General features: G+C 46.0%; 1 protein-coding gene across 2 annotated transcripts in view; it reads right to left on the bottom strand.

Moving 5' to 3' along the window:
- The window catches only part of FAM20C (FAM20C golgi associated secretory pathway kinase), a 57707-nt gene extending 51993 nt beyond the window's left edge, over positions 1 to 5714 (bottom strand). The window contains exons 1-3 of one of the 2 annotated variants that reach the window (XM_058849847.1): positions 4919 to 5714; positions 3890 to 4620; positions 1994 to 2169 (exon numbers count right to left, since the gene is read on the bottom strand). In XM_058849847.1, coding sequence (XP_058705830.1) covers positions 1994 to 2169; positions 3890 to 4404 — 691 coding nt within the window. In that variant the 5' untranslated portion in view covers positions 4405 to 4620; positions 4919 to 5714. Of the gene's footprint in view, positions 1 to 1993; positions 2170 to 3889 lie in introns of both variants that reach the window. The other variant, XM_058849846.1, reaches the window with a different exon arrangement.
- Between the last annotated feature and the right edge of the window lie 17638 nt (positions 5715 to 23352).

The raw sequence follows: 23352 nt of genomic DNA, 5'->3' as shown, positions 1-23352 counted from the left end.
TCTTGCTCCTGCCTCCCTTTTTCTCCCACCAGTTTCTATGTCCCCAATCCACCTCAGCCGTCCCCCTGCTCTGCAGAAGGGACAGATTTCATGGCTCGAGCACTGCTGAGTTTGCTGCTCTCCTCATGCACAGACAATGTGTCTGAGCTCTGGAGTGTTGGGGAGGTGAGTAAAGATCAGCACTCAGCAGCCATGTGCTGCAAACTGCTACAGCCACTGCACTTTGTGCAAACCTCAAGAGATGGGCAGGATGTGGCTCCATTGGGCATCACCTCTGCTCCTCTGGGGACAGCCTGGCCACTGCCTGGGTACTGCTGCTCTCTGTGGGGACAGGGATGGGCACAGACTGCATCTGGCCCTCCTCAGTGGATGTGCCCAAGGCACGCGTTACAAAGTGCTGGCTCAATCCCCATTTGCGTGTGCCACTAACATTCCAAAAATTGGTGGATATTGAGGGGAGAGGTCAGGAAAGGCAAAGGCTGTATCAGGGAGAAAATCACCCAGGTTGTGTCCATACAATGCCCTCATCACCCTCCAGTGCAAACCAGAGGAGTGTGGGCAGTCTGCTGCTACCTGCAGCATCACCTCTGAGCTGGGGAAGGGAAAACATGTGGCTTAATGGGCAAACATGACCCCCTTAATGACTCACTCTGATCCAGACTTTTGGGAACAGGAAACCCATCACAGGTTAATAAACAAGCCCATGTTTGTCATCTTTCCTGAGCTGCAAATCCACTGGACCCTTTAGTCCAACATGTGGGATGGCACCTGGGTACCACAAACTGCTCTCCACAAAGTGCTGCTCCAGCAGAGCAGGGCACTGAGCACAGCCAATGCTCGGCAAGATTCACTGAGCTGAAGCTCTCCTGTGGCATCCTGCACTTTACACCTACTCCATCCCAAGCAGCTAAATCAGCCCACTCCTGATGACCAAGGATCTCCTTTATTCCTGCTCAGCAGCCGCTGTGATTCACACAATGGAAAATGTAAACCTTAGGGCTGCTTGAGCTATTCTTGCCCAGGCCATTTCCTGCTGAAGCCAGGGGAATTTTTGCCTCGCAGGGTTAAAGACCTGCTGACCTCATCCCACAGTGCCAACACACCATCAGCACTTTCACAGGGCTCCTGCTATTTCATCCCTCTGAAAGGGACGTCGCAACTTTGTGGTCAGCACAAGTAACTCCATTTTCTGCCTGGTGGATGGAAACCGCTGCCTGTGCTGCAACTCCCTACCTCTGGAAACCACGGGGTGCACACTTGTTTAGTATCCCAGGGCTTTCACCTAAGCTTGTGACATTTCTTTCCCTGTGCAGCTACACAGCTAAATTCAAGAAGACACACATTGCCCTGGAGAAAACATCCCTGGATGGAGAAAAGCCCCAAACGGTGGCACCTTGTTTAAGCAGAGCCAAAGGCTGACACGGGCACATCCCTGGTGTGGATTTACAGGCAGAGTAAACAGAACTGAGCTCTGGCTCAGGCTGGCTTGCCTGGAGCTCCCTGCCATGCCTGGGGAAGCTGCAGCTCCTGCAGAGCCCGCGGTGCCGGATGCTCCCGCAGCCACCGCAGCACGGCTGCAGGGCAGCCTCTCCTTCCTTGGCAAGGCAGGCGCTGCCAGGCACAGCCTTTTAAATAATAATCAGCCAGTGATACAAATCTAGCTCGTGCAAGATGCTGTCTGCTTCCTGCCATCCCTTTTTTTGGTCAATGTCTTCATTTGAAATAACCAAAAAGTGCGCTTTCAGCCTGATTGTGACTAAAGGCTCTCTGACATGAATGGGGTTTGCCTTGCTGGCAGACTTGGCAATTATTCAGGTAATACAGAGCTGGCAATATCTCGTTATATTTAGCAGGGAAAATGAGCAGGGAAGCCGGAAAGCAAAGTTGCAGAAACGCTGGAGAGAAGCCATGCAAAATATTAATACTCAAACAACAGTGAGATCCTGAACAAAGTGCAAATAATGATAAAAAAATAACATATATCCAAACATACCAACACTGGTTATCTTTTGGGAGACAAGGTCTTGTAGTAAAGCCTCAATTGCAGGATTATGTCTGGAATACAACTCATACCGATTAATGCCAATGTGGAATTTTAACCAGTTTGGGTAGGAGTCTATGGAGGTTTCTCCAGTTGGCAAAAATTCTTCGTGATGATCTTCATTTTGCCTACCACCAAAAAAAAAAAAAAAAAAAAAAAAAAAAAAAAACAAAACAACAAAAACCCAAAGTTGAGGAGAAAGAAATAATGTTACAGTTTGTAACACGCGTCAAGAAACAGGGCTTCAAAATTTGACAACTTGGAAAGGGAGAGAGGTCCCAGGTTCCTCCCTGCACCAGAAGCCTTCTCCCATCTGGGACTAATGGGGAGATGGATTCTCACTCCCCCTCGTGCTGCCTGATTTAACACCCACGAAAGTCAGGAGCAAAACTCAGAGCAGCATCACTGAGCGTTGGCAGAGGCTCCTCAATGGCAGAAACACAGAGGTCAAGTTTTACCTTGTGTTTAGGTGGCATTATGTTGTACACAGCTTTTACAGGTCTGACTCGAACAACAGCATCATCCTGAGCCTTTATTTAACAGGGATGTGGGGCAGGAAACCAAGGCAGCAGAACCTGACCTGTGGTGCCCAATGCTCCCACACCCTCCTCCTTCTTAAAGAGGGAGAATGAGAGAAACTGCATCACTCTGAACTGGTTGCTAAAGAAGAACTGGTCTTGCCCCTTCCTGAGCAGTAGGAACCTATTACAGCAAAGAATTAATTAAAATGATCACTACCTTCTGAATTTCACTTTAGTTCTGTGAACTTTGGCTGCAGCCACTAAGGAAAATATGTACAACAGGCAGCTGCATTGTGGATATCAGTGCTGATTTCACTCTTCACCTACTGAACAGACTAACCCATATTTTTGATGCAGAGTTCTCTGTGTTTACAGACATCTCCAGATGTTTAGGCATTTGTGACTTTTTTTTTTTTTCCTTCTTCCTTTCAGGGAACCCAAAACTTTCCAGATTACTTCCCTTCACAGTCAGTTAGGATTATTAGATGGAAGGGGCCTGGACAATTCACATACTCATGGGGCGGAAATTGGAATTATTTATCCTCTCTTTCTAAAGGTTTAGATCATGCTGGCTGCTCTGCAGCTTGACAGAGCTTTTGCACGGTACAATGCAGCTGTTTAAACATTACAATGTCAGTGTGTTTGGAAGAGGGTGCTGTTGTATTAGACAACCCTTTTGATTTTTCAGTCATTGAATTTCTCAGCATTTCTTAGGAGCCAACAGGGCATACGATTCACAGAGGCAACTGACTGCTTTGAAGGCTGGAGAGCTGTGGAGGTGCAGGGCACTGGGAATTAATTGAGGATAAAAAATGTAGCACAGATCAGATCCTGAAAGCGGAAATACCTGCCAGGATGAATGCTTTTATGGTACTAGACCTTGCTTTTGAGAAAAGTTAATGTATTACTGCCTGGCCTCACTGCTCAGCCCTTTCACGGCTGGGTGGGAGACAGGGAAGGTGCTGGAGAGGAAGGCTCGCTGTGAGCTCACCCTCTTCCTCACACCGCTCTTCTGGCAGCATCTTCCTCGGCTGCAGCTGGAGACGGGGCAGACCGACCCCTCGGCCTCAGCTCCAAGGGGAAGCTCCAAGGCTCCAGCCTTCCCGTGCTCCTGGCGTTTATTCCGTATTTCAGGGCATTTATTTTCTGAAGGAACCCGACCGGGCGAGCCTGCGAACGCTTTCTCTTTTTCCCGGTGACCCCGAAACGCTCGGCTCAAGCCCGTGCCCCACTTCCACCCAGCCACGACACCCCAAAGCCGCGCTACCCAGCGAAGGGCAGCGACTCGGGGGACGCGCCACGTCCGCACCCCCCCGCGGCCACTCACCACTCGGGCTGCTCGGCCGCCCGCGGGTTGAACCTGATGTCGCTGTTGACATTGAAGAGGAGGTCCCCGTCGGCCAGCGGGGGCAGGGCGGCGCGGTACAGCGGGTGCTGGAAGAGCGCGGCCAGCGGGGCGGCGTTGCCGGCGGGGGGCGGCGGGCGCGGCGCCCCGGGGCCGATCAAGCGCCGCGCCCTCCCCGCCGCCCGCTCCGCCGCGCCCCCGCCGCCCGCCGCCCGCTCCGCCGCCCGCTCCGCCGCCTCCCGCGACTGCGACGAGAGGTTGGAGGCCGGCTCGGCGCTGAAGTCCTGCAGGATCCGCAGCGTGTGCTTGCTGGGCCAGCGCGGAGCGGCGGCGCGGGGCGGCGCGGCGGCGGGCGGCGGGCAGGAGCAGCCCGGCCGGCCCTCGGGGCCCCGGCGCTCCAGGCGCGGCAGCAGGTCGATCATGATGTGCATGGTGCAGGCGACGAGGAACACCATCAGGATCAGCACCCGGAACTTGCGGACCAGGAGCATTTTCATGGCCGGGGCGATGATGAATTAGCGGCGGAGGGGGAGGGAGGGGAGGCGGCGGACGGAGCCCGGGCGGGCGCGGGGCTGCCGGGCCCCCCCCGGGGCTCCGGCGTGCTCCTCTCGGGTCGGGAAGCGAGCGATCAAGTCAATAAAGTTACCTCCATAGGCGCCGAGAAATAAACAGGCTAAACCCCATAGGTCCTCATGTCTCAGTATCATCAAGAACTTGGGAGGGGGAGGGAAAAAAAAAATAAATAAAAGGGTGAAAAATATTAAAAAAAATAAAAAGAAAAGGAGCTCCGGACCGAGCCTTTAAAATCAACAGGAAAACAATGCCAGCGGCATGGTAATATAGAAAGCCATCTGTTCACGATTTCTCCCTCTTTTTATTACAGGGATCACAACAAACGGGGAAAACTGGTTCTTGGAGAGAAACCGGCATCAGACACAGGCGCTGATTAAATAAAATTAAAAAAAAAAATTACGGGGAAGAGAACGGGGGAAGGAAAAATATTAAGAAAACCTGTGCGGAAAGGCGACAGAAGAAAAAAAATCATCCATAATATTTGGCTGTGCTGGAAACGCTGACTCCCTTCCCTTGGATTTGAGCAGTGATGCAGCAGAAGCGCTCCCCGCTCGCTCTTGTTCCCTCTCTTCTCTCAGACTCTTTAAGAACATTGGCTGGAAAATCATTTTCTTAGAGCGGTTCCAGTTTCTTCATCCATCGCGTCCAGTGCTTGGGAGAGATTAGTATGTTCAACTGAGATCGAGTCTGGGTGGCTGCTGTATCCGAGCTGGGCTTGTGCTTTGGCTTGGGTTGGTTTTTTTTGGCTGCAAAACTGTCTGATGGCACAACTGCAACATAAAGGTTAAATATGGCACAGGGAAAAAAAAAAAAAAAAAAAAAAAGAGGGGGGAGAAGGAAGGATTAGAGGAAAGAAACTAATATTAATCAGTAGAGGTTCTTTTTAGCGAAGAGGTCTTTGATCTCTGCTGGGTCTTACAGATCTTTCTTTTAAAGGGAGAGAGAGAAAGGAAGAGAGAAGGGGGGAGAGAAGGGAAAAGCGGGGAGAGATCTTTGGCAGGTGCAGAGTGAAAACCTCTTTCAGCTACACTGAATTCTGGAGACTGGTTGGACTAGTAGCTCTGCGGCTCCAGCTTTCAGTGGGTGTGTTAAATATTATGAGCGAGCCATGATTCCTGCCTTCCTCACGTCATAGTTAGGAGATTGGCTAAATAAACGCTACAGTGATAGTAACAGGAAAACCTCAACCAAAAGAGGTTTTTTTTCCCTCCTCTCCTCCCTCCTTCCCACCCCCCCTTTTCATTCTACTGCAGCTCCAACTGGGGCAAGGAGAGGGCGTCTGTTCCACAAAGGTTTGGGGAAAAAAAAAATACATAAAGGGAAAAAAAAAAAAAAAAAAAAGAAGAAGCGGCAGAGGAGAGAGGAATCTGCGCTCCCAGCACTGCGAGGCAGCAGCGCGGTGTGTGCCCGGGCTGGATCAGCGATCCTGCTCCGCCGCTGCCCGGGCTGCAAGCGGAGCTTTGCCCGCTGCCTTCGCCCCCGGCCCCGCAAGGTCAGCCCGGGGAGCCGCGGCTCCGCTTCCCCCGGGCCCAGCCGTGCTGGCTAATCCGGGATCCCCCGGGCTGTGCTGAGCCGGGATGCTGCTGCCCTGCTCCTGCTGCCTTCCCCCCGCAGCGGGCTCCGGGGCTGGGTGGCCCGATGGGCTGGTGGGAGCGGTGGGGCCAGCACAGCCCGGAGAGCGCTGCTGGCGGCTGGCTGAGAGCGAGGGCACTCTGGAGGAAGGAACGAGCTGTTCCTGGTTCTTCAGGTGATCGCGCAGGGGTGCACAGAACTGGCAGAATCAGGCAGGAACTCAGATTTCTGTCTCTGGGCAGTTTCCCTGGATCCTGTGGTCCGTAGCAGGGCTCCAGCAGTTGTTGAGTGGGGCAGTAGGAGGAGTGAGAAAGGTAAAGTGCTTGCTCTGACCCACCACCACCTTCCCACAGAATCATCTCAATGCTGAATGGGGTGGTCCATTCTTTCCCTGCATTGAGTCACATTAAAGTATTTCCTTTCCTCAAAAAGTCTTCCCCGACCCGCCAGGTTCCATCCAGCACTGTTCCTTCTGGAACACCTCTGGAACACTTCTGGAACACTTCTGGAACACTGGCACTTGTGCAGAGCCCTGTCCCCTGCACTCCTCTGAAGCACATCCGTACAGTTTTACAGTGTCACCGTGTTTTGCACAAGGGAAATCACGGATTTTCCAGCAGGAAAAAAAGAGACTGATGAACAAAACCAAAACAAAACAGCCTAACAGGCCCATGATCCTATGGACTGCTCTGTACCTTTGTGGAGAGACAAAACTTGCTGTCCTAAGGCGACCTTGTAGTCCCAGAGTTCAGAGGTACAGCTGGACCCTTCAAGTACAGTGTACTTAGTCTCAGAAATACATTTTGCTGCAGAGCCAGAAGCAAGGCTTTCTGTCTATTCCCACTTTTTTTTTTTTGCCAAGCTCAGCTTGGACAAATGCTGTCTGGACAGCTGACTACATGGCTGATGGAGAAGAGCAGCAGAAACCAGTGAGGGGTGCGTGGTTCCCTGTGTATCATTTATGTTACACTGTGCTGTGGTTTTTTAAGGAGTTCTGGGGGAGCTGTTTGTAGTACTTCAAGTGAGGATAGATAATATGACACATTATCTCCTTTAGCAAGGCACAATAGAATTTGTAAGTTGCAAATTTTAGCTACATGGAGGTTTTTTTTTCTCCTTAGTGTTTGTCCTACTAAAGCTGAGGTCTGTGGTGTTAGATGGGGGTGAAACTGAACAGGTCTGAGGAGGAAGTTGCAAATTACTTAAGTGAGTTCTTTAACTTAAAGTTGTTTGAATTTAGTTTACAGTAAAAGAACATTGTGTCAAACTCCATGTGTAAGAGTTACATAATGAAAGGGAGACTGGCTTTGAAATATAATGCAAGCAACTAGATGCAGTTAATTGCATGACTTTCAAGAGGTGAAAATGACAATATTGTGAACAAGTAACTAGTTCCTTGAAACTACATGTTTTTGTTTTCAACAGTGTGACCTGTAGTGCATATTGGTTATTTAGTTAAGTATGGTTTCATCTAAATTTTGTCTGCCTTTAAACTGAATCTCCCTGTCTTCCACAAGCTGTTTATTCCCTGAGCTTTTGAAACATCTGAGTTTTGTCTAAGGATGTGAGATTGATAGATATACTATATTCTCTTCTGTAACTGACCTTTGTGGGCAAGTTTTGCCTGGACCAAAGTGGCCCAGAGATGTGAATAAAAGAGAGCTGTCTCTGCATTTGTTTCTCAACTTCAGTATCCACAAATGCCTTTAGCCACTGATTGGTCATCTGTGAAATAAGATGCACAGGCCAGTTAGTGAACTCTGGCAGAGAGTGCTTGTAGCTTTGCTTCAGACTACAGGAAATGCATAATTCCCTGTTTCTTGAGTCTTTCTTCCTCTGTCCTGGAGGCTGGTTATGATCAGCACCAGCAGTGTGTCACAGCCCCTCGGTGCCTCTGAGCTGTGGTGATGGGTGAAGCCAAGAGAGTGAATCCAGAGCTCAGCTGCCTCTTCCCAAGCCCCTCTGGGTTGTGGCCCATCACACAAGGAGGATACCAGCCTGCCTCTTTTCCTTGGTCCTTTCCCATGAGCAGGTGCAAGAGCCCTGCTCTTGTCCTGGAGTCACTGTGCCTTGGGTGTGAGTGAAGGAGCCCCTCTCACCTCCCTAATTATCAGTTTGGGAGCACAAAATTAGTGCCAATCTCACATTTGCATTCCTGCTGGCCACCCCGTGGGGCTGGCAGGGAGCCTGGTGCTCTGGCCAGGGAGATGGGAACTGGAGGATCTGCTGGGTTGGAGGGCTGAGGTGGCCTGTGCTCAGGAAGCCACAGATTGTTGATGTGTGAAGGCGCTGGGAGAATCAGGAGCTGAGCTGCAGGTCAGGACAGCTGGGAATTGGGTGGCAGCTGGCAGACAGGCTCAGGGATGGGGTCTGAGGTATCCCAAAGCTGGTGCAGCTTCCCAAGACAACCTCATTGCTGGCCCTGGGCAAGGGGGAGCTTGGTGCAAGAGAGTTTGCTCTTGTGCTGGGATCTGGGGGTTGTGTGATCCACCCCTGCTAGGGAAAGGTTCCCTTTTGCTGCTGCAAGGGAGGAAATGGGGATTTGTGTCCAGCCAGCTGGATTTCAGCCCTGCCTCCCTGTCCATGTACTGTGAGGCCCTGGTCCTTTCCCTTTCAGTGCAAGTGCAATGTTTGCATGCAAGTTACCTCCTCTGGCTCCAAACGTTTGCCTTCATGACTTGATAAAAACCTCAAAAATTTTGGTAACTGCTGACTATTGTTCAAGCAGGCTTTTAAGTACCAAATTTGTGTGCACAGAGCCACAGTGTCTTTGTTATCATGCCCGATTTGGGCAGTTGTTAGAAGTAGAAGATAGTTTATTATTTAACTTTCCAAGTTAACTTGGTCTTAGTAAGGAATATTTAAATATTTCTCCTTAACTAAACTCGATGCCTTCATATGGTATGTGGCAAAGAACTTTTTATTTCTGCTGTGCTGTGTGTTGGACCAGCATTAGCCCTGTAATTTCTGGCATTATGTAAACAAGAAAATAATAAGTTCTTAATGGAATATTATGACATCAATAGGTTGTTGCCTACAGCTCATTTCAATAATATAAATGAAATCAAGTCCCTTACATCAACTCTTTATTTTATTTTTGGTCATTTAATTAAAATCTTTCCTCTCTTCTATTGAAGTACTTGAATGTTATTGGGAATTTCACATTGAATTGCTACAATCACAATTGCAAGCCAGGATTGCCTTGGATCTAACAGGCTTTTTAATTTGGTATTACAAATTGGCACTCAGCACTTCTTTGCATGTTCTACCTTTGCTTTTGTTTAATAATACAATCAAGAATTCAGGAGGGGTTATTGTCGTATGTCCTGGCATTTCTTCATTGTTTTGTGCATGAATTAATAGCTTATCTGCTGCTGAAATCTGTGTAGATGTTTATTTTCCCCATTTTTGTCTGCCTGCCTCACTGAGCAGTGACAATGGTCAGTGTACGTGATAGTGTATTCAGGTAAATAAATGAAGCATGGTTTTGGGTGAGTAAACATACCCAGCTATTATTTTCTGTTATAACGGTTTACAGCCTTCTGCTGTAAAGCCTGAATGCAGCAGGGCAAGCTGTAAGTCAGGCCTGATTGCACATTTTGAATCAGTGTAATATTTTTATTGTTACTTCTAATGGAAAAATGGATTTTCCTCTCTGAGAACCTCTGTCTGTGATGCTGGGAGTCCTGAGGGCATCACATGCCTTGCCTGGCCCCTGTGGCCAATGCTGCCCAGGGTCCTCTTCCTGCTCTCCTTCCTCCCTCTGAAGATCCATGTGCTGACCTCATTTACTGGTGCTTTGCCTTATAAACACAGATCACACTGGCCCTCTAATGGGTGCTGCACATTAACCTCCCACACTGCCAAAATCACTTTTATTGCTGAGGAATACACTTGGTACTGAACAGGAGGTGATTCCATAAGTTTGATTTCACTTCCAGCTTTTTCTGTGTATGAAGGATCAGCAACACACGTTTCAAGTGGTGTGCTGGTATTGTTTTCAGCAATGCATACTAGTGTTCTTTTGGCTGCCTCCTGGCCCAGGGTTTTGTTAGGTATTTGGTATTTTTTGGAATGAATCTTGACCAAATTTCCACTCCCAAATCAAAGAGGTGGTGTGGTCACCTGCTCCTTCCCATGGGGGCTTTCCTAAGGTTGTCTGAAGGAGCACTGAGCTGCAGGCTGGAGATAAATAGTGCTGGAAGTGAGGACTGCTCCTGTCAGAACATCAGGGCTGGGAAAAGGGGAGATCTGTGTGGAAACACATCACCAGCCTCAACTGAATTCAGAAAGCCAATGCTTCCAGCTCCAGCCTTTTGGTTTTGAGTGTTCCCATACATTAATTTGGGATGCAATATTCTGGATGATCTAAACCCCCAGGGATTTCTTCATCAACCTGTTGGAAGGACTGAGCTGGTTATTCTATTAAGGCAGTGGAACAGGAGGTTTTTTCCCTGCCTGTTTGTTACTCCTCTGTTGCTGCTGCAGATCAAGGGTTGGCTCCTCGGCTGGTATCAGCTAGCCATGGTTTCAATGAAATGCCATCTAATTATATCAGCTGAGGATCTGGGCCACAATGCTTAATTCTTCCACTGTTTGGAACAAAGAGCTGCCTGGCCATGCAAGAACAAAATTCTTGTTGTTGCTGTAGTGATGGGGTTGGGCCTGTGGAGGGATCACATTTGTTGGAGGCATTCAAGTGGAGCTGTGATCTTTCATATAGCTACATTACAGAGGGGGTGAGAAATTACCTTCCTAAGTGGTAGGATGTTATAAAGAAAATTAGTTGTTAGGAGGTTGTGTTCTTATCTAAAAATTATCCCTGAGACCAAGTCAAAACAAATTATCTTGATGTGCATGACATAAGAGCATGCACTGCTTGAGTTATCGTAATTTCATCTTCTTACAGCAACTAATTCCTCTAAAAATAATTGTGATCAAATAGCCTGTGTTCCTTGTGGACTTTCTGAGTTAGTGCATGAATCTTTGTAAAGCATAGAAAACATGGCTTGCTAAATTACACATAAAATAATTTTGCAGTTTCAGTGAAATTGAGGAGGCTACCTGATTTATGGCAGGAAAAAAATGCATCCTGATACTAAAACAAGGTGTAGCTACACATGCACAGAGAAAGCTTCTGCCTACTGCCGTGTGCAGTCACACGGACCCATTTGAGTGCATACAAAACTATGAACAGCCTAATTGTATACTGAAGAATCTCTTCTGGGAATTATTTTTATTTTTTTATTCTAATTTTGATTTGTATGGATGTTTTGATGTCTCAGCTTGAGCTTTTTTCCTCCTGGATGGCTAATTTTTCAATCAGATTATTAAAATAAACACCTGAGAAACTGAGAGCAAACCACAAGACATTTTAAGCACGTGACAGCCTGAAATAGAAATTAAAATACTGATAGAAACCCTCATGGGACCCTAGGATACTAGGCAGTGTATCCTAATAGGCTGTGAATTACTCTGCCCTTGGGAGACACCAGGATTCTCCCCAGTTTGGATGCTCCTTTGTCAATGTGATGTTGAGAAGTTGCTTCAGTTCTGTCTCCTTGTCTGGTGGGAAGGATACCCTGGGGCATTTTGAGATCTATTAATAAAAGCAGGAGGGAAATGGTGGTATTTTAGGTCTTGCTTCTTTGGAGAATAATTCATACTCCTGACTTTAACCCCAGGAGAAATTCAGAATCCTGAAAACATTCTTTGTAGGAAGGTCTGAAACACTGGGACTTGGGGTGAGTCCCTGAGCTGTGTAACCCCTTTATCTTGGCAGTGTCCTCATTTCTTGGCTTGGTGGGAGCTTCCTTTCTGATGGATTGCTCCTTGCCCTGTGCCTTGGGTCTCTGCTCTCCCCTCCTGCCAGGGCACTGCTGTCACCCTGCTGAGGAGCTGCTCCATCCCAGCCTGTGCAGCTCCTGCTACACAGCCCTGAGCTGGGAATTAACCCATTCTAGCCTGGATTAGGGTTGGCTTGGCCTTGATGAAGATGTGGGGAGTCTGCTGTTATTTTGCCAAGGGAGGTGGTGATGTCTTGGGGTCTCTCTCCCTCCCTTCCCATCAGCAGGATGGACCTTTCCTGGAACTGTTTGGTTGTCAGTGACTTCTGTTCTTCTTGTGCTAATTTGGTTTTGTTTCCCTAAGGGCTTTTTTTAATACTGTCTCACTTTCTGGATTGTTCTTTTTGATATGTTGCAATAGTGAATGTTAGTGGTTAGATGTGGCTATTTTGCATTTGCTGTTGAAGGTTGAAGGTGTGTAGCCCTTGTGGTAAAGCAGCTGTGCTGTTATGGAGGAGGGATGATCTATGAGTTTGGGCATGTGTCAGGGTGCTGGGGGCACGTTTCTTTTCTGTCTCCATTTTTTCTTGTCAGCCCTTGGGCTTCTCTAAGGCATGGGCTCAAAAACAATTGAGACAATTTAGGTGCCTGAGCTGGAGGCATAATTGCCACAGACTCCCTTGTAAATCAGACCTAATTGCCTTTGGGTTTGTCATTTAGCTGAGAGACCAACACAGTTTTCCACGTATAGGTTGGAGGAAAAAGATTTGATTTATCTGCTCTGTCTCTTGAGAGAGGGGTGCTTTGGGCCAGGGTGTCTTCTGAGTTAGTGCTGAGCCTACTGCAGGCGAGCTGTGTCCTCAGCTGAAATCCAGGTTGGAGGGAGGGTGGGACTGACAGCCATACACAGAACCTGTAATCCAGTGGTGAAAGGAGTTGCTCACTTACCTTCACTGCTGGAAGATAAAACTCCAGGCAGTTGCCAAGAAATGTGTCAAGGTTATAACTCTCAGGTGGGCTGGAAATAGGAATGTCAGACATGCAAAGTGAAAGAGGTTTTGAGTGCAGGCTTTGTCCTTTACTGGTTCTTTGAAGATTGAGGTAACTTAAAAAGAAGGGGGGAAAAAAGGGTTTCCATGGAAATTTTTGAAGCCAGAGGAGTGAATATTGGTGTTCGCTTTGTTCTGTGTTCTCCACAGCTGATAGAAGTCACAGTGTAAATGGACTTAACTGCTGAGTGACCTTTGACAAAGCCAGATAGGAAGTCTTTGTTGTTGTTGTCAGTGATGGTAATTTCCTTTTTTTTCCAAAAAAGAAGTCTTTTTCAGTGTGGTGATTCACTAGTTTTAACTGAAACTTTGAGACAGAGATGTGGTGACAAGATAGTGATTGCAGTGAGTAACAAGGCTCAGTCAATTATTGACCAGCCCATCTCAGCACCTTTGTTTTCCTTGCTGACAAAATATCACAACCTTTATACAAAGAGCTGAGCCGGCAGGAACCCAGCACCGCTCATTCTGGATGTCACTGTGAGAAATGAACATTTTCTTGTTATAAAGTGAATTGAATTCTCTCCTTGCAAAGTTTCTCCCCATTATCTTTTGGATTAGTGCTCTGTACATGGCTGTCTGCTCTGATTTCTGTCCTTTCTCATAGGAAAACATGCAGAAGAGGTAAAAGCCAATGCAATGGCTGTTTTCTGAAATATTTTACAAGGCACCCTAGCACAGCCAGCTAGAGCAGGGCTAGGATGGCCCAGATCTCATCTGGAACCCTTCAGACATGACTGCCATACATACAAATGCTGATGTGTTGACTCATATTTCTGAATCCTCCTTCAGGAGGTGTACCTGCTGTTGGTACTGGAGATAACCATTCCAGGAGCACGTGGGCTTTGTCGTGCAGTGGCTGCAAAGCTCTGCTGTGCTCATATTTCATGGTGCAAAGGTGTGCAGCTCCCTTTCTGTCCTCCAGCTCCTTTCAAATATAGGCTGTGCCCTTCTGGCAGGTTAGCCAGGGCACAGGGATGGGACTTTTCTGTGCATTTTGCATAAGTGTTATTCCATTCAGCACTGGTGTAGCTCTGAGAAAGGGTTAATGCTTGAGATCCCTGAAGGGGCAGTGCCATGGCTCAAAGCTCTGCGCCTTGATGTGACAGGAAGAGGCTTTTTCAGTTGGATCTGATTCCCTCAGCTTGAGGTGAGCCAGAAAAACTTGCCTGGCCTCCTCGTTTGCTCACTGGAATGAACAGAAGTTTGATGTTCAAGGAGTGAACAGATTGAAGTGAGAGGCTGGTGAAGCCCTTGCACGTAATTCCATCACCAGGAGCAGAGGTCCTGCTCAGCTCATGGTGAATGGCACCATAAATGTGAGCAGAGCTCCTTCCCAGCTCACTAATGATCACCACTTTGCTGGACTAAGTCCTACAAGACTCAAATGAATGATATTGGAGACCTTGGAGGCCACAGATGTGTTTTGCTTGTTATCCATAGGGCCCACTTTAGAATTCCAGTCTACAAGTGAAGTTGAGGTGGGCAATTAGTTCTAGGGGTAATAAAGTGAAAATTAAATTTAGTAGTTGCAGTGTGCAGTGATGTAATAAGACTCCTGGCATCTGATTGCTTCTGTCCCACAGATAAATAAGCCAGAAAGAAAAATAAAAATTGCATGAAGAGCAAAGTAGCAGCAAATTCAAAAATGCATCAAAGACAGCACATTGAAACTGTTGGAGTTTGCAAAAAAACCTTTTGAAAAAACTCCAAAGTTAAAAGGATAAAGATCAAAGGAAGAACAAAAGGAAATAAGGACAAATAAATTAAAGAACAAAATTATGAAGCGAAAGAGCAAAATGTCTTATACAGAAGGACTGAAAATGAAGGACACAGAAAAAGAATGAAACAAAGGAATAACAAATGGTGAGATGCAGCTTTGAGTATCATTTGCATAGGTGCTCGTAGTGCAATACGAACACCTCCTTTGTAATTTTGATTTTCTTTTTTTTAATTGTTTCTCAACCCAGAAAAGATAATTATAAGTTCCTTCTAATAATAATTACAGGTAGGCTGTGCCTTCTGCCTCTAGGATGTCACAGAAATAGCGCTGTGGGTAGCCAGGACCTGCTTGGATGCTCTGCTGTGTACCCCTGGCAGGAGTGGGTGGGGGTTGCAGATGGCAAAGGGCAGAGCACTGGAAAGTGCTGGAGTTTGGGTAGGACTTGGGGGTGTTCCTGACAGTCGGGTGAAGGCTTGTGGAGGGTGGGGAGGAGTCTTTGATGGAGGTCTGACAATGTGTGACTGGTCCCATCTGCTGCCTATGGAGCGGTGCACAGGAACATGCAGTACTTCTGCAGTCCACAGGGTACTTCATGCACAATTTACTTTATCCCATTTTCCAGAGTCTTGTCATGTGGCTGTTAGCTGGGAACTGAGTGTGGAGATCAGCATATAAATGAGGGTCAAAAGGTGCCCATGTGCTCCCCTGCCCTGGTGCTCAGGGCACAGCAGCCCTGGGTGAGGGCTGAGGCTGCTCTGGGGGTGTAGCAGATGCCCAAGCACACTCCAGGGTGATCTCATTACAGAGGCAGCACAAAAGTTACAGAGCTTAATCACTCTATTTCCCACCTGTTTGGTATTGCAAACCTTTGCCAAAATGGGAGTGAAGTGCCTGTTGTATCTCATGGGTCCAGCTAGACCCAAACCATTTCCCTTGTAGAGGAACCTTCCCCTCCACACTTGATCTGGCATTTTGGTTTATCCTCAGGAGAGAGATGTTGACATTGCTGCAGAACAGTTCAGAGTTCAGTTTTATTTGTGCTAGAATACAGACAGTCTGTGGTGAATTGACCCTAGATGGACACCAGGTACCCACCAAAACTGCTCTATTCTACTATATCTACTCCTCTAGGGGTGGCAAAATAAAACAAAAGGCTTGAGGCTTGAGATAAGGGCAGGGAGACATTAATCAACAATTACTTTTACAGGCAAAGTATTGTCGACTTGGGTAAACAAGTTTAATTTTTTGCCAGTCAAATCAGAGGAGGATAATGAGAAATGCAATCAAATCTTAGAAATGCCTTCTTTAGGTTCCTTTCTTCCCAGGCTCAACTTCACTTGTGTTTTCTCTACCTGCTGCCCCCAAAGTGGCACAGGGGGACAGGGAATGGGTCCTTCCCCACAGCCTGCAGGGAATTCTGTGCTCTGACATTTGGAGCATCCCTTACCCCTCCCTCACCGATCTGTGTCTGCAGGGTTGTTGCTCTTGTGCAGCCTCTTCTCTCCTGGCTGCAGTATTGAAGTTTTGTGGCGTTATTCCCCTTTTTGAGCAGGTATCCAGTATCCCTGCTGCTGCTGGGCTCAGTGGCAGGTTCCTCTTGGAGCTGGCTGCCACTGGCTCCACTGGGCACAGGGGAAGCTTCTGGCAGCTTCTCATTGAAGCCACCCCTGTAGCCCTGCTGTCTACCCAAACCCCACCATGCAAAATGAATATCTAACCCTACCCCAGAGGGAAATGTTGGCAGTTTCTATGCCCTGGAGCCTCTTTTCCACCACTGAATTTATCGAGGCTGTGCTGTGGCGCAGTGGCTCATCTGCTCCTGCCGTGGCAGCAGGAAATGGGGGAAGACAGCAAATGTGCTCCTGGTTGTACCCCACAGGAAGGGACATCTGAAGGAATTTTGTTCTTCACTTGCTGGCACCTGGCAGCCAAGAAGGGCTGAGGAGCAAACTGCAGTAAAGGAGAGTGAGGAGAGAAAAAAGGACTGAGCCTTAAAGAGGTGAGAGACACAGCAGTGGCAGTCACTTCTGAAGTCTCTTAATAGAAAATCATTTTCCCCTTCTCTTTGCTCTCCACACCCCAGCGTTCAGAGGCCAGGGGCAACTCTGACTGCTGCCAGCTGCATCCTCCAGAGGTGCCATTCTTTCAGCTTGGGCAGGCTAATGCCAACAGCGGGAAAACTTACCCTGGATGTTGAATATTCACATTTGCATTCTTGAAACCCAAGCTGAACTTTTATTTAGTCTGAGTCATGATTCAAAAGATAAAATATGCATGGATCACAGTTGTGAAGAAAAGCAGCAGAAATGGCTTTTTGGCACAAACATATGCAAGCCATATTTCTCTAGAAGTAATTTCCCATGGAAATTTAACCTCTGAAGGACACCGAAGTTAAATTAAACTGTAGGTTTTGTAACATAAGATGCTATTGTCAGTCTGGCAAGTCTGGCAGCCATGGAGGAGTAACACAATATGAAAGAAATGGTACACCCGTATTTAGAGCTAAAAACAAGGAGCTTTTCCCAGAGTCTGCATTAATGTTGCCATCCCTTTGTGACTAGGGCCATGTCATTTAATCTCATTGCATCATCTGAAAACGGCTGTGAAATTAGTACCATATGTAGCCAGCACATAGGGGCCAGGGAAATAAATCACAGTGAGTGAAGATGATGTCCTTAAAGAGGAGAACTTTGGGAATGTGCACATCTGAAGCGACTTTGTCACTTGCCAGATGGGCGAGCGGGCACGTGGCGAGTGCTTGCCCTGTTTGAGGTGAGGGAAGCCAGTGGCATCTCTGTGGTGATCTGCCACAGAAGGTAGATGAGCCCTGTAGCCCCTCCAGCTGCCCACAGTTCCCTCATGGTGATGGTCTGGGGCCTGGGAGTGCTGGGGGCTGGCCTGGCCAGCCAGATGTGCCTCTGCTAATAATAACAGGAATTGCCCTACGAGCAAAGCTCCATCTGGGTCACTTGTGTAAGCTCAGGGTATGGGCTCCTCTCCTCCAGAACAGGTTATGTAATCGCATCAGAAATCAAATATACAATGTGGATTTCACCTTTTTCGGAACATCTGGCTGTTCACATTTTGGGCCTGCTGATTTCATAGGGACGCTGGTTAGGGAAAGGTTTTCTGTGCATGCAAGCATGGAAAACAAATGCTGAAAGGTTGCCCAGACAGTGACCTTGGAATTAATTTTCATATTCAACTGAATATCTGTAGAAAGTCCCTGTTCCCAGGGTTTCAACAAATATCTTTATATTTTCTCCACTCAAAGTTTCCAAAGAGCAGTGCTGTGGTGTGTGACCTGTCTAACCCTAACTCTGCTTATTTAAAAGCATCTCTCTTTTCTCTAATGCTGCGTGGCTGCCTTTGAAATCAGCAGAGAGAAGGGCAGTGGAGCCCTGCAATGTGATGTGACCTAAAGCTGGTGGCATCCACAAAGAGAGTCCAGTTGACTTCAGCAGGCTTTGGAGAGGGCTTGTAAGAGGCTGCTGGCAGGGCAGGCAGTGATGCCCTCACAGTGTTTTAATTTCCTCCCTTTGCTGGTCTCAGATAGTGTGAACCTACTGACCTCTGGTGCATGCTGATCATCTTCTGTTTTTCACCAGGGAAGCAAAGCTTGGGACAAGTTTTGCTGGAGAATTGTCAGAGAAGTGATTGCAGCTTTTAATTTGCTTGACTTACTGGCTGAGGTCCATGTTGGCAGATCCTTCAGTAGCTCATTATTGTTGGAGGCTTTTCTCCATGGGTGTTCTCTGCAGCTGTGCTGAAGGTATCTGCTACACCCCGAGCTGTGTCCCCAGCCTCAGGATCCTCTTCTCCAGTCAGCAAAGCCAATGGATTTCTTTTTGTCCCAGCAGCAGTATGCAAGCATAAAGAAAGGTTCCACGGCCTTGTTATTGATGGTTTTGAGTGCAGAGAATTTGAGGAAATAAGATAAGTGCAATAGTCTGTTCCTTCAAAGTCCCCACAGCATTTTTAACTGTACTTCTGATCACTGTAGTAGATAATAAATACAATACATGCACCCATGCACATAAAACAGTGTTATTTTGTGCTTAGTCCATGTGTTTCATGTAGAAATCTGGATGACGGCCAGATCAGTAAATGACTCTCATTTTTAATGGAAATCAGAAACACAACAGATGTACTGTACACTGAAAAGAGTTAAAAATAGCTGATTGCGATCTCTGTGCTTGCCTTTAAACAAAATACATGATATAGAGCAGTGGTGGTTCAGCATATGGAGGCTTTAACCTCCAATATTTCTGAGAGTTTGCCAGGTTTGTGCAGGGAGGTCTTGGAGTTAATGGCAAGTTTCACAGACAGGATTTCTGCTAACATCTTAACTCTCTCCATGGTCAAACCCTCTGGCTGCTGTGAAACTCTTTATGACCACTTGCACGTTGCAGTAAATTTGTGAAAAGATATGGAAGGCTCAATAGAAGTTGGTCCCATCCCTACCCTAGTGGGGAGCTGGGTATTTTTATTTGGTTTTTATCTGGATAAATCAAGATGTTAACTCTGGGTAACGCAGCAAAATATTTTTAATGCGGGTGCCTCCTTTTATGACTGGTGCCACTTCTTTCTCATTACAAATCAGAATAACTAGTGCAGCATTACATGGGGGATTGGCTGCACCTGGCAAAACTGGATTAATTCCAACGTGCTGCATAACTCCAGACTGACTGCAGTCCTTGGGAGAGAGGGATTTGCCTTTAAGAGTTAACTTAAGTGCTGTCCCAGTGTGTACATCTTGCAGTGTGCTTGGCCTCGTTGTTGTTGTCAAATGACCAGGGAGCCTTTATGTAAATAATTTTGATAATACACATTTGGAAGCTGGTGTAAAGAAAACATTTTCTTATGAATGTTATATAGTGGAAGAGCTTCATCTCCACATCACACTTCTGCTTTAATTCACAACAGCTTTTAGTAGTCTCCATGTCAGATGCTCTGTGTAGACTCAGAAATGTCTTAGACAGTAATTACTCAAACTACCTGAAAGCCTGATTTTTTTAAAGAGGAATTTTATCTATTTCTGCTGACTTCTGTACAGCACATTTTTGATTCAATATGTTTTTCTTGTTTAAAAAAGACCTTGTTTTCCCAGAGTGCTAAAAAAAGCCCTTTGAAACACCATGAGACTATAGTGATGAGCTATGCTAGAGAAACCAATATTATATATTTCATCATTTGTCTGCTGTCCTTGCCAAACTTCTAATTTAGCAGTGCACAGTAGTGCACCAAAGTGAGTCATGAATTCTTCAGTATAATTACCACACAGTGCAAAACCAAGGCTACAGAAGTCTGAACCTTTTCCTGTCTCGTTTTTCCCTTCTACTCACTTTTCAAATACCATATGCTGTGCAGGAAAGCTGTGTGTTGCATCACAGCCCTGTTCTGAGCAGATATGATTAAAGGCTAAATTTTGAGTTAATAATGAAAAGTCCTTTTCTGTGGGACAGTCATGAAAAAAATGAAAAAAGGAGAAGAAGATGTTTGATTTCTTTTTCAGGTAAAATGTGGGTTTTTTAGGGAAAACACCCTGGTAGAGACAGCACTGTGGAGTTGTTGGGCTTGATATGAGATCTGAGTAAATGCTAAGAGACGGTCTTGTTGACATTTTAAAATTAGTTTTTCCTTGAATTGATTTTCTATGTCTTCATATTCATCATTTTAGAAAGTGAGCCTTACATGTGAGGTAGATGCAAAGGACAATTGGAAACCTCATGTGTTCATTCAGGGTTCACCCCCAGGGATAACCCAATCCAGAAGTGTGCTGATGACTTTGTGTTATCAGTGAGATGTGAAGGTGTACCTGCAATCTGGAGTTTCAAAATTGCTGCTGTATCCAAATTCATGTCCAGCTCAGTGTCTGCATTGAGGCTCACTAATTTTGACCTGTTTTATTAGTGTGTGCAAAGGCTTAGATCCTTAAAGGGCATCACAGAAGTCAAAGAATTAGAGTTGCTGACAGCCTTTCTTCTGAAAGATCCATTTCAAGTTGGTTTTGAAATTTTTCATCCTTCAAGTTGCTGCACGTGACTTACACACTCCTGCCTCCTCTTGAGAGTAGGAGCTTAGAAACTCAACACAATTTCTGCCATACTTATTTTTCTTCAGACTGCAAGATGATGAATCCTGTTTGCAAGCTAAAATGTGTTGACATGTTAAATATTATCTGTGTTTGAATTATTCCTGCCTCCCTGCCTGTGTTATGGGATGGTTTCAGCACAGGTTTTACTGGAGCACAAAGAGATGGGACAAACAGACTGGGGGGGATTTGCCTCCTTCAGCTGCTGGGAGGTTGGTCACTGTTCAGTGGCATTTTGTTTCTAGATGTTGTGAAAAGCTGTTTCCTGAGCAATTAACTGCAGAATTTTGCTTCCTGCAGAAGGCACAGGAAAATGTGGTTGCATTTCTGAAGGCACAGTTACACTTCAGAGAGCTACTACAGAAATATTGCCATTGCAAAGTTCAGCTACATGACCCTTCCCACCTCCCTCTTAATATTTCTCTAGTATTTCTTACTATTTTCCTATTTACTAGGGAAATTTTCCTTTCAGACCTAGGTCAGTTCATAAACTGTAGATTAAAGATGATTATTTCCTAACGGTGACTATGGAAAAATATAATGACGAAAGATGTTACAATTCTGGAAACTTTTTCCCATCTTTTCTACTTGCTATTTTGTTTGATGCATCTCCTGTTTCTGGCTTGTGGCTCAGCCTTGCACTTGTTTCATGCTTGGATAAAAGCAGCTAAGGCAAAGGGCTGGCTCGTGTGAGTGGGGCTGTGCAGATGCAGAGCACTCCCAGTTCACTGTCTCTGTACTCTGCCCACACTCCTCTCACAGCTCTCAATCACCCCTTTTCAGTAATTGCATTAACTCAATGCAGCAGTCTGACAAATTCCCAGACGTGTCATTTTTTCCCCCTTTCCTAACTATGTTTAAAGGAACACACTGTGGTGAGAAGTTAATTCTACATCCACGCTAAATTAGTTCTGTTGGTTCTCTTTTTCTTCCCCCCTCAAATGTTCTGTTTCAGAAATGCAAAGGAAGAGCTTAAATAGAGATGAGACTATTGTGGGCACAGTATTCCTCTGCTTGGAAGTTGAATAATAAGTTATAGATATAAGGAGTGGCATGGTTCAGGTTATGGGGGTTTTAGGCTTGTCCATTGTGTGATCTTCTCTCTTCAGTTACTGCAGCATCAAAACATTTCACCCAATTAATTTGATTTTTTGTACTTCTACAGATGCATGAAAAATTGCAAAAAGTAAGTAAAATCACTTTCTAAAAGAGTGCACAGCCTAAGAATGTATGTCAGGAGGAGAAAACAGCAGGTGATAAAACACACTTGGTATGAAAGACCACATAATTATGTAGTGTGATCACAGGGGCAGGTGAACAAATCGGGTGTTTTGATGAGAGCGTGCTGGAAAACTTAGACAAGAGTTGCTGGGAAAGAGCTTGTGCCAGAGATGAGGCATGGTGGATCAAATCCAACAGGACACTTGAGGCACTGGGACAGCATGAACAAACCCTGTGCTGTGATTAGAATAGCAGCCTGACTGAGATGGGCTCAGTCTGAATGCTGCATTACTTTGATTTTTGTCAATTAAAGCCTGATGCAATTAGATGAAGCCCTTGCTCTGCGTACTTGACACTGCAAGATGCTGAGGAGGCTGGCTCTGATCCAGCAAAGCACTTAAATGATTCCATTAGTTTAAATGGCTCTACCTGTATGCTTAAAATTAAGCACTCACTTAAGTGCTTTGCTGGGTTGATGCCAGTGTGAGCAATGGGTGGCAAGATGAGATTTTTACTGACCACCACCACAGTCTTTCTTTGGATTTTGCATGCAGGGGAACTGCAAGGTTTCCTTTATTGCCTCTTTAGGTTGGTTGTCTAGCTTGTGATTTTGATAAAAATAAGTGGCAACACTAAATAAATCACCCCCAAAAAAGTGCTTCTCTGACAGAATTTTTACAATGCACTCTATCAGAAGCTGTCCAGCCAGAGTACTGCTAAACTGAGCCATGCCAGTGAACAACACTGAAGAGTTTAAGGTGGTTAAACCCAGAGACATGATCCCTTGTAACCAGTGAATGGTTTTTTTTTTGAGCAGTTGAAAACCATTATTTTAAATGGCTGATGTTCTTGACAGAGTGAAGGCCATGTAGCCAGATGTCTAATGACATTCTTGGATTAAATGGAGCTATGGTCTGTGTATAATTGTGATAAAATATATCATAAAATACTATAATTATAATCACGAGGTTTATATGCTGTTCTTAAAAAAAAAATCCCTAGGCACTGTTAACTCAGAATTAAGCACATCCACCATGTCTGCAAACTTAGAAGTCATAAAGGTGCTATACTGTATGGAGAAATTTGAACTGATTTACCCTAAATTAAAGAAAATGGGCTTGGAAGAGACCTGAGGAGTTCAATTAGTTCATCTGCCAGTTTAAACCACCAACATCCTCGATTCCCGTGTCCCTAAGCTACCTGTTTCAGGACATAACAGTCTTTGCCTTCAGAAAGTATTTCCTGAATATATGTCTGAATTGAATTTCTCTAGCTGTAATTTTATCTCATTATTTCTTGTCTAACCTACCACACACATGAAGAATAGATTATTCCCTTCCCATATGCAGCATCCTTTTACAGCAGTCTCAGGGCAGTGCTGAGCTACTGTTCCTCCTGTGATCCTTCCTGATTGCTTTATTTTTTTT

The sequence above is a fragment of the Poecile atricapillus genome, chromosome 14 (assembly GCF_030490865.1).
Source record: "Poecile atricapillus isolate bPoeAtr1 chromosome 14, bPoeAtr1.hap1, whole genome shotgun sequence".
Lineage (NCBI taxonomy): Eukaryota > Metazoa > Chordata > Aves > Passeriformes > Paridae > Poecile > Poecile atricapillus.
The sequence above is the reverse complement of the archived record's forward strand: the minus strand, read 5'-3'. Positions and strand labels throughout refer to the sequence as shown.